The sequence below is a fragment of the Fringilla coelebs genome (assembly GCF_963513975.1).
Source record: "Fringilla coelebs genome assembly, chromosome: 1".
NCBI classification, from domain to species: Eukaryota; Metazoa; Chordata; class Aves; order Passeriformes; family Fringillidae; genus Fringilla; species Fringilla coelebs.
In genome coordinates this window covers 95,341,917-95,356,665 of record NC_140028.1, presented here as the reverse complement: position 1 = coordinate 95,356,665, position 14,749 = coordinate 95,341,917, and the positions used below count along the sequence as shown (strand labels likewise).

Here is a 14,749-nt window from a genome sequence, read left to right as displayed (position 1 = left end):
CTTACTTCCCTGATGAGGCAGGAAAAGATGTGCAAAAAGTGATGCTGTTGAGCTTTACCTTCCTGAATGCCAGTTCTGGTTTCATCTGCCTTCTAATTATTTTTTTCAATAATCTTCATAGTAATAAAAAAATCTAATCCCATTTGTAGGGTTTTCTTCTTCCATTTTTCTGACTGGTCTGTGTGCTGGTGAATCTCTCTGAAACAGGGTTACCTTTCTATAGTGGGTCCTAAGAATTTGATCAAATCTCTTCAGTAACAGTAGGAAATGATTGGCAGTGGTATGGTTTGATTCAAAATCTTGGGGGAAGGGGGTGTTTTAATAGAATGTTTTTCAGGATTCAAACTTTGAGATTACATACATATGTATTTGAGATCAGATTGCCATTTATTTAAATCCATGATAACCAGTTTTAGCGAGGGCTGTAAAATCTAAGGCAATCCATGTGGTTATATTAAAATCTTGAATGTAGGTGAAATGCCAGATTTCAGATTTGGAAGAACCTTTGATTGCCACCTGTTAATCCTCATCCTTCTGGTGTGAGTTCTTGTATGTAGCCTTGAAAGAGACTATTTTTATGGCTCAGGACACTTTTTGGTTTTTGATCATAAATGTTGAAAATTTTTAATCTGCCTAAGTTCTGTATTTTAATGTTTCTGTGTGCATGTACACAAGTTCTAGGCCAGCTTTTGCTCTTCACGGTTGAACAGGTGGATGCAAGATGTATTGATACTTTCATTGTTGCTCCTGCACTATTTTCTGCATGGCTTTGGTGCTGTAAATGCAGGAAGGAGTGCGGAAAGAAATTAGAAGTAGTAGTCTTCCTTCTCCAAGAACTTCTGCAATGTGAAGAATGAAACTTGATCATCATAGGGTGATTAGCCTGTCATTCCTGCTTCCTTCCCCATGCCCTCTCCTTTACTAGTGCAATTGGATAGCTTTAGTAAATCATCACCTTGAGTAATGTAGAGAGTGTTTTCCTGTGGCTTCATAAATTACAAGTCTAAACCACATTCTGCTTCTGTGAAAGAATCGTGCAGGGTTTGGTTTTTAATGAGAATTAAGCTGATGTTTGCCCTTTTGGCACAGAATGGAAACCATCAAGTAATGCATAACACACCAATCTTGGGTAACCAGCAGCATCTGATTTGTCACTTACTCAAGCTGTACCTGTGGTTATTGTTGAAAAAACTGGCATTATTTGTATTTGGTTTGAAAATAGCAGACTTGCATGCAGTGTTGTTTTGAAAGTCTAGAACTTTAGTAGGAGGAACTGTAGTGGTGCTTCTTTACCTGCAGAAGCAGCTAGGATTTTAGCCTTTGTCTTTTAATACCTTACTGTATAAAGAGAGATGACTTCAGATCTAAATTTTACTTTCTTCTCCTCATCTCCTAATTTTATTGTCTCACTAAAAGGCCTTGTAGCATTGTTTTTTTAGTGTTGCTGTTCTGCATTTATGTAACCAAAACAGCCTCCTAGCATTCTGAATTTTTATTTCTTTAGTCATTCAAATTTCTTCTCAGCTCAGAACATGTACCAATACTAACATTAATTTTTTTCTCAATACAGAATTGGAGTGTTACTGCCAGCTATGTACAAAAGACAACTTTACGTGTATGACAGATGGAGTATGTTTTGCCTCAGTAACACGAACTGCAGACAAAATAATGCGCAACAGTATGTGTATAGCAGAAATTGATCTGATTCCCCGAGACAGGCCATTTGTTTGCTCCCCCTCCACCAGAGATGGAGTCCATACTGTGTCTCATTGCTGTAACACACCTCTCTGCAATAAAGTAGAACTTCCAATTCCAACACCAGGTAAGGGGGTTGGGATTTTTGCTCTTTTGTTTGTTTGATTTTTTTTTTCATTTTTTCGAACAAAATTCTGTAAGAGTGGAAGTGTAGGTAAATTTGAAGGCCTAAAGTACACCTTAGATTCTGTAAAAACAATTTCATCATATTTGAACAAGAGTTATCTTCTGGGTAGGGATGTTAGGGACAGTTTTGAAGACTTAAATTAAAAGTGTAAATAAGCACGTTGCTTTTGTCCTTTTTAGTACTTTGATTCTGAAAAAAGTTACTGTGCAAAAGCTTTAACAAATGCATTAAAATAATTTGAGTATGGCTGTGGGATGCCATAAGTTTAGTAGAATAAAAGGAAATTAATGGAAAAGGAAATATAATTTTATTTTAACTTTCAGGTCCTACTCCAGAAAAACCAGCTTCTAACCTAGGACCTGTGGAACTGGCTGCTGTCATTGCTGGACCTGTCTGTTTTGTCTGCATTTCACTGATGTTGATTCTGTACCTTTGTCATAATCGTACTGTAATTCATCATCGTGTGCCAAGCGAAGAAGACCCTTCATTGGATCGTCCCTTTATATCAGAAGGAACCACTTTAAAGGATTTAATTTATGATATGACAACTTCAGGCTCTGGGTCAGGTAATGTGACATTTCTAGTAGTAATTACTTTGTGCTTAAGAGCCTTGTAAGACACCTATTTTTTTAATATTGTCAAATCTACTTAAACTTCTAATTAACTGGAGAAAATACTAGAAGAGCAACTTCCATGTACATTCAGTTAATATCAGTGAAGATTCAAGGTATGGAAATAAGTGAAGAAAAAGAAACACTGAATTGTTGCTGCCCTTCGTTATTCTCAAAGTAGCCTGATTTATATCATATAAACTATAATTCAGGAAATATAGCAGTCATCTATCGTAAATGTTTTGTGTTCTGTAAGGTTGTCATTTACCTTTTTTGTTCTGTACAGCCTATCTAAACAACCATCTTCTGTGGTTTTTAGATAATTTTGTAAAGGGTATTTTTAGCTTTAAATTGAAAAAAAAAAATGTACCTATTGGTGTATGAAGAATATTCTGAGTTAATATTTTAGCCAGTTCTTTCCTTACAGAAGATATTTTTCAATTGCAAATAGCATTTCTGTATATAGAATTGATACAGTCTGCAGACCATGTCTGATGAATGTCTGTCCCTTGATTTTGTGGGTTTTTGTTGTAATTCTGACTTCAAAAGGTGTTGCTCTGAGAAGATGAGGCATTAGTCTGTTCACTGCATAGAGTTTCAGCTATTTTAACTCTGACCATTAATTGCTTATAGGATTATGGTGGTCTGTGTCATAGAAATGTAGTTAAATTGGTGTTGTTAGGGGATGATGTGCCAGGTAAATCATCATAAATCAATTGATCTTTGTTCCATGTTAGGGAGAGAGGAATAATATTGTGTACTGCAACTTTTTACCAATGTTCTACTATATAAAATTTAAATAATTTAATACTGAAAATATTTCCTACTACTTGCAAGCATGTGTCGAAACATCCATGCCCTTTCAGAACACTTTCTACAAAGAAAGACTGGTGTTTGATTCTCAATTGCTGTATCTTTTTTTCCCAGAACTGGAAAAAATTTAAACAACAAAACCCAAGCATCTAGGTTGTTTTTCTTTTCCAAGGACAGTAACTGGTAAAACTGTTTAGAGTCCATTGCTTTGTCAATTAAAATTATTGTGACTTGCTGAACATGTTTAAAATTTAGATCAAAAATTCATTTTAGTCATATCTTTTCTGAAGCAGGTGAGTTTGCACTAGGTATGTAGGTTATGTTTCAGCTGAGAAAGCTTTTGTGTGTTCAATAATATTTGATCCTGTTAAGGGTGAGTTGTTCTCTGGTTAGAAGTGGAGTTTTAGTAATTTGTATTCATATCAATTTTCTCATTTACTAACAGGAGTGGCTAAGTCAGATAATGAAAGTGGTTAATAGAATTTCCAGTATATTGGGCTAGAGCTTGATAAATGCAAATGCTGGACTTAGGTCTCCAGTTATGTTTGTTCTAGGAGGGATATGCAGTAGTCAGAGATATAGATAATATAGAGGAGTCAGTTTTCACTTATTATGGAATCCAGAAAAATTTGTTATGTATAATTGTTGGAAGTGTAACACTCTCTACTTAATGTCTGCAGATCTAGACTTTTCCTAAGGAAGGCTGAAAACAATTTCTAACTAAAATTCAAATGTAGAATGTCTTTTCATTCATTATCAGGAATAATACTCTGTTTTTTCTGCTGGCCTTCTTACCTGTGGTGATTCTGAGCCTCTCTTTTTGTTTGAGAACTCTGGAAGTGCTCCTTCAGAATAAGCTCTTGAAAAGCAGAGAATCCAAGTTAGAAGAAACTTACAATTATTCCTCTGGAGCACATGGCTAGAAACTACTGACCCTTCCCTTGCCTATTTGCAAGTTACTCTTTAAGTAAAAGGCGCATGCTAGGGAATTGCTAAGCTTTCACAGCTGAATTCAGGGCACTCAGGCTGGTCTAGACTCCCAGAGCACCTGACCTACTATGGTATTTGAGCATTGGCTACTGGTGAATGCATCCAAGGAGCAAAACCAGCAAATGTGGTTAAATTTGAGTTATCCCTAAGGGAGCCTCTTCACTAATTTGCTTTTGTGCTTGAAAGGCTGTAAAACAAGGCTGAATGTTTCCTTAAAAGGAATCTTTTAACTTCAGCTGCAGTGAGTTCCATGTTGTTGAGCTGTTTGTAAGACCAGTATTAGCCTTGTGTAGTGTTGTCTACTTCACTTTGATTAGGGCAGTGAAATCGGAGATGCTTCAGGTATTTACTTTCTGTACTGTTGGCATTGTGTGTATTTGCAATGACTGGTGTCACTTTGTCTCAAAATTAGTCCATCAATGACTACACAAATTCACAGTGGCCTAGTGCTTGAATTGATAACTTTTGGGTGTCCTGAAGTATGCCTGCAGCATTTGAATCTCATTTAAATCTGTATTTTAATCCAGACTTTGGGTACAGCACATCTAAAGTTGAGAACACTGTACCTTTATGGAATAAACTGGGGGTAGAGAAAAGGGTCTCCAAAGGGAGAAAAGTCAGAGCTGCTGAAAACAGCTCTATTAAAACAGTGCTTAAGCCTGTCAGAAACGGAGCTCTCTGAAAGGGATGATGTTGGGACAAGAGGTTGCCAAAACACAATGGAAATGTACAAAACAGGCAAAATAGTCCAGACCCAAGAGGCACAGCTAAGGAAGTGTTTTGTTTGGTGATACAAAAGCCATGTTCTGCTCTTAAATTCATGCTGAGAAACCAGAAGAGCTCATAGTAAAATAAAAAGGATTCTACCGATTTTGTTAATTCAGTATTCTCTGATGAGAAGTGTATCAAACAGGGAAATAATCAGAACTGTAAAAATGAGCTTCCTATTCAGACCAAAAGGAAGTAGGATTCATTTGCTACAATGATGAATGGTACGCTGCTATTATTTGGTCTTGACTTAACATTAGTGTTGCCATGTTGTTCCATGACAAACAAGACCTGAAATAAGGAGATATCCCGTGAAAGGAATTAATGAAACATCTAAAATAGACCCTTCTGGTGAAGCTACAGCTTCTAAGAGAAGGATTTCAAAGCCTTTTGGAGCTGAGAATGATTTTCAGATCATGATGCAGATCTCTAAATATCAACTACATATTGTATAGACAGATGGGGACGCCCATCTGTTACTGTCTTAACTCACAAATGACGAAGTCACTTAGTTACAAGGGAGTAGGAAGAATTGCCTACAACGAGGAGAAGCTTTGGATAGTATTGGTAGGCGACTTCCAGCAAGAACTTAAGCTATTTAGAAATCTAAAGGGTCACAGAAATCAATGCAAAGTTGAGTCAGTTGAAGTGAATATAAAGCTCCTTAAAAACTATTTTGCAATTCATACAAACTTGAAGGGGGTAAGATTTTTCACAGTTCATGGAATGGGTTGGTTTTTTTTTTATTACTCATCAGAGGAAGTCTTCTGTGTAGAGACTTACAAACAAGAACAAAATTCTAGCAGCTACTTTTTTGGCTACCTGTAGTGCTCTAGAACTTACTTCCTGGATTATCCAATTTAGTTACAAACTCCTTATGCATTAGAAAGTCACTAAACTAATCAGAGTACACTTAATATATAAAAAAGAAAATTAACTTTATTTTTTTGTTAGACTTCAGAAGGATTGAGGACACTTTATGATACAAGTAAATTATGATGAAGGTTTCAGGAATAAGTTGGATGACCTAAATACAAGGTGTCAGACACTGAGTTGCTGTTGAAATTAATATGCGCTCAAATTTTCTTGTTCTCCTGATTGGCAAACTGGCTATCACCTTTCTTCATGCACAGTTAAAAGAAGGTGTATCCGAGAGCTTAGAGTACAGTTGTGCCCAATGTGTATGTGAAAGGCTGAGGCTGTAGCTGTCTCCTGTGAGATGCTTTCCAGGCAGTCTGGTTTACAGTACAGCAGTTGCTGAAGTTCCTGGTGATGCAGGGCTGTGTATCTTCTATAGCAAAATGAGGAAATTGCTCAGTTGCAACAGGAAGTCTGTAATGAATTACTATGAATACAAGATAAATGTGGATGCCAATCTTCTAGAAGAAACAGTAGTAAGGGAAAGATTAGCTTCAGACAAACAGAAGCAAGTTGAATGTTGTAAATATTGTAAAAGTAAATATGGGAGTAAGTGGATAGATCACAGTAGGGCTTTTATCCTACAGTGACATGTTAATGTGCTGAATGGGAGTTTGTAATTTGAAATTGAAATGCATTTTATCTAGAAAGTTTAGAGGTTAGTATATGTTTAGCTGATATCCTTGGACATATATGTTAAATAAGGAGAGATATCTATAAAAGGTGCAGCAAGTTGAGAACAGTGCATCTGAAAGTGGGAATATACAAAGAGCTTTCTGATACAACTGTATGGCCTATCACCCATTTCAGGTACACAAAATCAGCTTGTATTTGACAAATGCTTGTAAATTTTGCAGCAGTGTATAAATTCTAAGGAAGAAACTTTCTCTGACCAATCAAGTAAAATTTGACATTTTGAGGGTTCAGTTTGGTCCTGTGGTTGTTTTCATCTGTCCTCTTCTGCATTTCAAAAGTCTATCCATAAGGAATAAAGGTTAGGCTTCTCAGAAGAGCCTCTATAGTTTGGACATGCAGCACAATTCACCTGAGGAGACTATTACAGCAGAAGTTTTAACTTTCTCAGTGGACATTATTACAGCACTTGACAATGATTAAATTGCTAGTGTGGTGTATGTTTTTTTTCCCTTCCTGTCTTCATGTAGGTATGTTGTCAGCATAGACCATGCAGAGAATTCCTGTAGGTCTAGAATTTTTGAGGAGCTGTACTGAAGATGGCAGTGTTTTAAATTGCTCTTCTCAGACTGAGACACAGGCATGGCAATGCTGCCAACCAGATTAGATGTTCTTCTAGTGGGGCTGTTAGCAAAGACTGTCCAAAGGTGGACAAGAATTAATTATCTGAGTATTAGTTGGGATTTATTTTCTATAACATAAGGAAATGCAGGTGTTTGGTCAGATATTGGAACAACAATTATCGAATAACAGATTACTTTGTAGAGTGTTTGGTTAAAGTGAAATAATCCTATACCAAAAGAGCTTATCGTAAGCAGATAACCTGGCTGATGTTTTCATCCTGCAGTGTGGTATCAGCGTGGAATCCAGTGACAAGCCCTGCAGTTAAAACAGGAAAGATTTAAAATAAACAAACCCAGCCTGGTTGAGGGATGCCAGTGCTGCTTGTTGTATAAAATTACTGAAGGGTACTGAAGAGGTGCTCTGTGTTGAAAGCACGTAGATGTTCCAAAGCTATAAAACCTTGATGAATGTAAACATTTTTCTCAATTATAATTACAGGGAGATGCACAAGAATGGCCTGTAAAGCAGGAAACTTGCATTACAAGGTTTTCCTATTTTACAGTGATTCAGGATTGCTAAGATGCTATTGGCACACTTGGGCATGAGTGTGGATTTTCAGCAGTCAGTATTACTGATAAGTGTGGTTTAACTAACTTATAAATGAACTATCTAGTGATAAGCCAAGTAAACTAACCAGTAGCAAAAGTGCTCTTGAAGTGCTTTGCCAGGAGAGTTATGGGCAGGTCCTTTTTCCAAAAATAAAGAAAAAAACTCGGTTTCATCACTAACAAGCAACCAAAAAAAACCCCTAAACCTGGTCCTGCCTGCCTCATCATTGCTTTTTTTTTTGCATTTAAATAAAACTTTGTTGCTCAGCAAGTGACACATTCCTAACTGAAAGGAAGTTTGTGTTGTGCTTTTGACAACCATAGAAGTAGTTTGTAGCATAATCTCAAGGAGTACTTGTTAGCTGGCCTTTTAAGGGTGAAGGCAGAATCTTACCTATGTGCTTGCTAGCAGTCCTCAACGAGCAGTTAAAATCTTAAGAGAGTATGTTCATTCTAAGAGGAATAATCTAATAGAAATAGGATCTCATATTCAGTGTGTGGGATAATTATTAATTCTGTAGGCAAATGTAAAGTATTTAAGGCAAATGTAAAGTATTTAAGGCAAATGTAAAATCTTCTTTTTAGGTTTACCTTTACTTGTGCAAAGAACAATCGCAAGAACTATAGTACTTCAAGAAAGCATTGGTAAGGGTCGCTTTGGAGAAGTCTGGCGGGGGAAGTGGAGAGGAGAAGAAGTTGCTGTGAAGATCTTCTCTTCAAGAGAGGAACGGTCATGGTTTCGAGAAGCAGAAATTTATCAGACAGTTATGCTACGCCATGAAAACATTCTTGGATTTATAGCTGCAGACAACAAAGGTTGGTGACACAATGACTTCGTTTTGCTGATTCTGGATCTGGTCAGAATAGACAATGCATGAAGGAAAAAAATGTTGTGAGGATCCATTTAACAGTAGCAAAAAATAGTTTTGTTACTGCAGAAGTTCAGGGTTTGGCACACTTTTCATAGGTTTAACAAAGGAAAAAGTACATGGTCTCTTTTTTCGGAAGAATATGCTTTGTTTAAATTTGTTTAAAATGCTTTGGTATCAAAAAGGAGATGGCTTATCCTATGAGCCCACACATCTGCTGAATACTTGTACCTGTCATTACCTCATAGCCTAATAATATAGATGTGTGGGACTGAAAGAGATCATGTCTCATCCTGTTGTCCTCATATAAAGTAGGAGGTAGAAGATTTATTCTTAAGGCTGAGTTATGAGACATTATTCTTTTAGAAGTCCAGTTAGAAAATCTATTGCAAAAATTGAGTTAATTATTTGTTTCTGGTAGCAAAAAACTATACCTGCTTCCTGAAGCTTTCCTTTAATCATCCAGTTAGAGGAACCATTTTTTCAACTTTGATTTGCTGTGATTTTGGATAGATTAAAGTTTCTTGGGTTTTCCTGCAATTCCAGTAAAGAGCCAAGAATCTGACAAAACCAAGTTTTGAGTTTCTTTCATTAAGGGGAGCTAAGATATTAAAATGCTGTTTCATTCAGTTATTTTCGTCTGAATTTGCATGTTTCATCACAAATGGCATTTGACTTCTTTGTGAAGAAAGCATTAACAGAAAATTCTGTCACGTTAGGGAGGAGTCAATAATTCACACACATGCTGAATTTTTAAAAGGGTCTCAGTTTTGTGGGAAATACATAAATTATTTTAGTGAGGGTCAAATATATGCGTAAAGTTCTTTTTAATTACCATTAGATGAATTTCCAGTTTCTATATAAATCTACAGAATAGGAAGAGAATCCAAGAGATTGTGCAGAGCACTTCTCCAGAAAAGGTTGTGTAAGTTAACTTGCTCCTAACAGATGTTTGTGCAGCTTTTTATCCTCCAAGAGCTTGCACATCAGCACTATACCAGGCAATTTCTCCCTGCAGCTTACTATGCTTACCATGAGAAACTGTCTTATTTTCATGCCTAGAATTGTATTTGGTATTACCAGCACCTGCAAGAGTGAGTTTTCTTTGCTTGGCCTAGGGGAGTAAGTATCTAGAGCCTGGGTTTAAAATTAGACTAGCTGTATTAAAGCCATAAATGAAGAGCTATTTCTGCAGAAGCTTTAGTTTCTATTTCTCAGTTAAAAGCATTAAAGGATATATTGCAATACCTTAGTTGTAACTTTTCACAAAATCATCTGTAAGTATACCAGTGTCTCATTTTGCCTGAAACCTCAAGGTAGTTTGTCCCAAAAGTACATTTGACTTCTGTGAAGAGGAGGTATGAGGAGGGTTTCCTAAATGGGTGGGTTCTTAAAATAGTTTCTTGCTTGCTGGTTTGTGTTGCAGATGCTATAGCATTTGACTTGGTCATCTTTAGTTTTTTGTAATATAATATAATGTGATATGAAATTGTTTCTGTTTTTTCTGTTAATATGCTTTACGTACAAAGAAGAAATCCTTAACTGATAGGTCATGGCATTATTTGAGGTTTTAGGTCTTCAGGGTAAGGCTCCTCTTGTACTTTATTGAGAACTAGTTGGTGTCTGGTTTTTGAAAAATAGATAAAAATGTGTTTTGAAAATGTCACTATTCTTGACTGTGTTTTCTAACAGTATTGCCATCTGAGCAGAGGCAGAAATCTATATTGTTGTTTTTAACCCATCAGTGCAGAATTAATTCATAGTATAACCTTCTACATTCTCTCAGCATGGAAATATGTGCACACAACTTGTTCCCTGGGCTACGAATTGTCCTGACTATTGAAGGAGGTTAATACTTCAATTCTTGTTTAGAGTACTTCAGGCCACCTGTATCCCATTAAATGAGAGAACACAGAGGGACCATTATGGAGGTAGATCTCCCAGTTATGCAGGTGCACTATCATGGTACTCCAAAAGGAGAAGGTGTATCACAGCATGGCTTTAGAGAACAATGGCTTATAAATACCTAAGTGTTCCAGTGGCTTAAGGAGTAGTCCTCCATTGTAGATGCTGGTGCTAACTGATGAATGTTCATGCGGTGCCAGGTGCAAGATTATGTATTCGTTCACAGCAGTAATGTCTGTGGAGGGTTTGCATCCATTTCTCTGCAGGGCTGACTTTTGAATGTATTCAGGAGTTACTACAGTCTAGCTGGAACGCACAAAGTCATTAGACTGCAAGAATCTTTGTGTCTGAGGTACTGCAAAGATGACTGCAGAGATACAGGAGTATTAGTAATTTTAAAATTAGCAAAGGACTAGTAAAAGAGCTGTAGAACCAAGGCATGCTTCAGTTCTTGCTGCTGCTGAAGGTGTTAATAAGGTCTTTTCTCCTACCTCAACTGCAGTTTTTCACAACTGCTGAGGAACATGTAGTGTAAAATTGGTGGAAGGGATTCCTTTGGGTGGGAGGGTGTGTTTAGATTAGAGCTTGTGACTGAACTGTTGCTTTCACTCCTTTTTCTACTACATTCTTTTGACCGTCCATGTGCCTTAATGGCATATTCTTCTTTTCTACTTCCCCAGACCTGTGTCATGTTCAGAAGGCTACAGGAGCTGGTCCAATCTGTCTGCTTCCCATTCTGTAATCTACTGGGAAATAGGTGCTACAGTGAAGGCAGCTTGAGGGCTGAGAAGCAATGAATGATTTTAACTGCAGTTGTGGTCTTCCTGACAAGCTCTTCTGTGTTCTGGGTAGCTCTTTGCATAGTGATTCTATGCCAACTTCCAAATTCTGCTAGGTTAGGGATGTTTTACTTTCAGGGCCATGTGTTGTCTTGTTTTGTACCATCTAAACACACAGTGTTTTGTGCATGGTTTTTTGTGTTGTTCTTTCTAACCCAGTTACTTGAAGGTGAAGTGTATCAGAGACTACTTAACTGTACTATTCTAGCAGCAGAAGAGTAGCGTCAGCAACCACAGTTCACAGTACTAAAGGTTTCTCTGCATTAGCTGGATATAATCTTAACTGTCTGTAGGCAGATTAAAATAAGGTGAAATCTTGCACTGCACACTTCCAGATAAGTTTATGCACTAAAATACCTTGACTTCTCCATTCCTTCCCCTTAACTCAAAGCACATTCTCCAATATGATAGTTTGTTTCAGTCAGAACACCTTTCACGCTAAGTAGATCCCCAAAAGTGATGTTAAATAATATGCTGCAAAGAAATGAGCAGAATTCCTGATTCTTGAGAAGTAATATTTCAGTCATTTATGCTTTTTGAAGCTCTGGCTTTAGCCTGAGAAGGAATCTGCACAGCTCAAGTGCTTTTCATCATTGAGTCAGATGACTGTGTCAACATGACAGAGTCAAGCTGTTATGCTAACAAGACACCAGTCATGCTCTAGTCACTGACAAAAGTGCTATCTCCCTGAATATCTCATTTCTAAGAGATTTCAAATTGGAGATCCCATCTGAATCTGATCTTTTTGCTTTTTCCTGTTGTTTTTTTTTTAATATTACATTATCTGTGTGCTAAGTATAAATATAAAAAGGGCTAAATATCTGCTTTGAAACACTTTGCTACTTAACACCACAGAAAACATTTTTGTTTTACTAGTGTTGATGTGAAAAAAAACCAAACACGCTTTTCACTTAAGTGATTCCAGTCAATTGAATTGTAATTGAAACTTGATTATATATTTGATACAGCAATTGTATAAATTCCTTTCTTCACGAGTCAGCTCTACTAAGACTGATTTTGCTTGAACATCAGTAATGTTTTTCCCAAACTGTAATCAGTCTCCTGACAACAAATCTGAAAGTGTCTTTTCTCAGAATTTCAGTACTTATTCAGGGTTAAAAATTAAAATCTTTTACTTCTAAGTGTTCTTGGTGGTATAAAATACTTTGATTTCTTGAAATAGCTGAAACAACCAGAATTAATCTCTTAAATATGTTTCCAATAACACATGTAATTTTTTTAAAATTTTGAATATTCTGAAATTGTTTGAGATTCTTGATCATTGTGAGTTCATAAACTAATTACCTAATCATGGAAAGCTGGGCTATGTATGTAATTACTATTGTGTGTAATTACTTTTTCCTACCTGATAATGCAAATCCTGTGATTGAAAGCTTCATGGCAGATGCTATTTACTGTGCAGCTAAAAGTACTCAGGTATTTTACAGGTCAGGTTAATTATTACTTGGTAATAATCAACTACTGTCGACAGAATAAGAAGGCTTAAATTTATTGTAACATGTTCTGCTTAGAGTGCTAAACAAATGTATGGCTTGTCAAATATAACAAGGCAAGGAAAATATAGTAGGTCCCTTCTGATAGCTGGACACTGGACCTATTGCTACATTTCAGCTTGCCTGCAATTATTTACATAATTGGTTTCGATGTAGCACTGTCCCTTCTTAAAATCTGGTTGAAGGGTCACAAATATGGCACATAATAGGAAAGAATCATAGTTCTTCTCAGACTGGATGGTAGGCCCAGCTTTTATTTCTTCTTTGGAAGGAAGGCAGAGTTTGAATATTAAAACTTGCAGGTAATGCATAAGATAAAGCTGAATAGAAGAGTCTGTAACCAGCAGCATATTCCTCTCTTAGGAGGAAATGTAGTGTTAAGAGGGGAGGAACTTTATGCAAAGGCACCTCAGTCTTGAATCAAAGCTGTGATAATTCTTCAAAAACTGACATCTTTTGTAGAGCTGTTTGAACACAATGGGTCTGGTAGACTAATTAAAATTAATTTTATTTCCCTCCTTACAGCTAGGTGTCTAGTACAGACACCTGCTGAGGTATCCCACTCCTAAGAAACAGGAGAAGAAATAAAATACAGGACCAAGTAATGAGTGTGTATGATGTTAATACCCAGGAGAGGATTATTTCAGGCAATGTAGGGTCATAACTGATGAAGCAGTAGAATAAAATTGAGTGAAGAAAATATTCTCACATGATACGGTTAGTTTACTTGGAATTTCTGCGGCTCTTTGTGTATTTAAGAGCATCTCTTCTGTGCCTGTGAACTCACACCTGTTTCTATTGGTTCTGTAAGACTAGTTTAATGAAGCCAATACAGTTGGATTGATTCCTCAGAGATCATCACTCTCTTAGGAAAAATCACATTTAATATTATACTGAGCTCTATGAGTTTGTGCTTGGATATTGCCAAGTAGCAAGAGATGCAGCAGTTCTAACTAGAACATAATTTAAGATATTTATTTAAAAATTAATTTCCTTGTTCCTTTTTTAAAAAAACAACACTTAGGCATCCCTTGTGTTGACATAAAAGACTCTTCCTGCATCCTGCAGCAGTAGGAGCATTTTACCAGTCTTGTATAGGTTGGAGTATGTGACTGATTTTTTTTTTTTTTCCTGTTTAAATGACTTAGTTGAGACTATTCTGTAAATGTAGTAAGCCAGAGTTCTCTTTCCATTATGGGAATTGTTTGAGTGAATATTAGTCCTTTTCCTACCCTGAAGTATATGGAGGGAGGCCTTTTAATTTTGGTGGCTTTTTTGATTTTTATCTTTTATTTTTAGAATTTTTTTTTAATGGCATCACTGACTTCCCTAAAAACATCCAAATAAAATAAAAGGGATGTTTGCAAGTTTTCCCACCCCCACCAAAGTGTTAAGTTAAAGATAAATACAAGTGTTTCTGTAAAGGTGGCTTCTGTCAATCTGCAGAGCAGGTGTTTTTTTACTTCTGGCATTTCTAGACAAATGTGTTGTTTGAGAAGTAAAAATTTTTCAGTATGTTTGCAATACAAAGTAAGTTCTGAACTTCTTTCCCTTTTTCATGTTCTTCATATTCTTGAGCAATCTTTAGGGACTATAACATAATGAGACATCTTTTTGGCTTGTGCCAAGCGTTCTCACTTGTTCTGAGAGAATAGGGGCTATATAATTCAGGCTAGGAGTCCAACAGATGTCTTTTTATGGGATAACTGCTCTTCTAAAGAAATGAAAGAGTCTTCTGTAAAACTAGCTGGCTATAGAAACACTTTTCAAGTCTG

General features: G+C 36.5%; 1 protein-coding gene across 1 annotated transcript in view; it reads left to right on the top strand.

Moving 5' to 3' along the window:
* The window catches only part of TGFBR1 (transforming growth factor beta receptor 1), a 34,359-nt gene that overhangs the window by 5,645 nt on the left and 13,965 nt on the right, over positions 1 to 14,749 (top strand). The window contains exons 2-4 of the mRNA XM_084201070.1: positions 1,571 to 1,822; positions 2,206 to 2,448; positions 8,433 to 8,663. Coding sequence (XP_084057196.1) covers positions 1,571 to 1,822; positions 2,206 to 2,448; positions 8,433 to 8,663 — 726 coding nt within the window. The remainder of the gene's footprint in view (positions 1 to 1,570; positions 1,823 to 2,205; positions 2,449 to 8,432; positions 8,664 to 14,749) is intronic.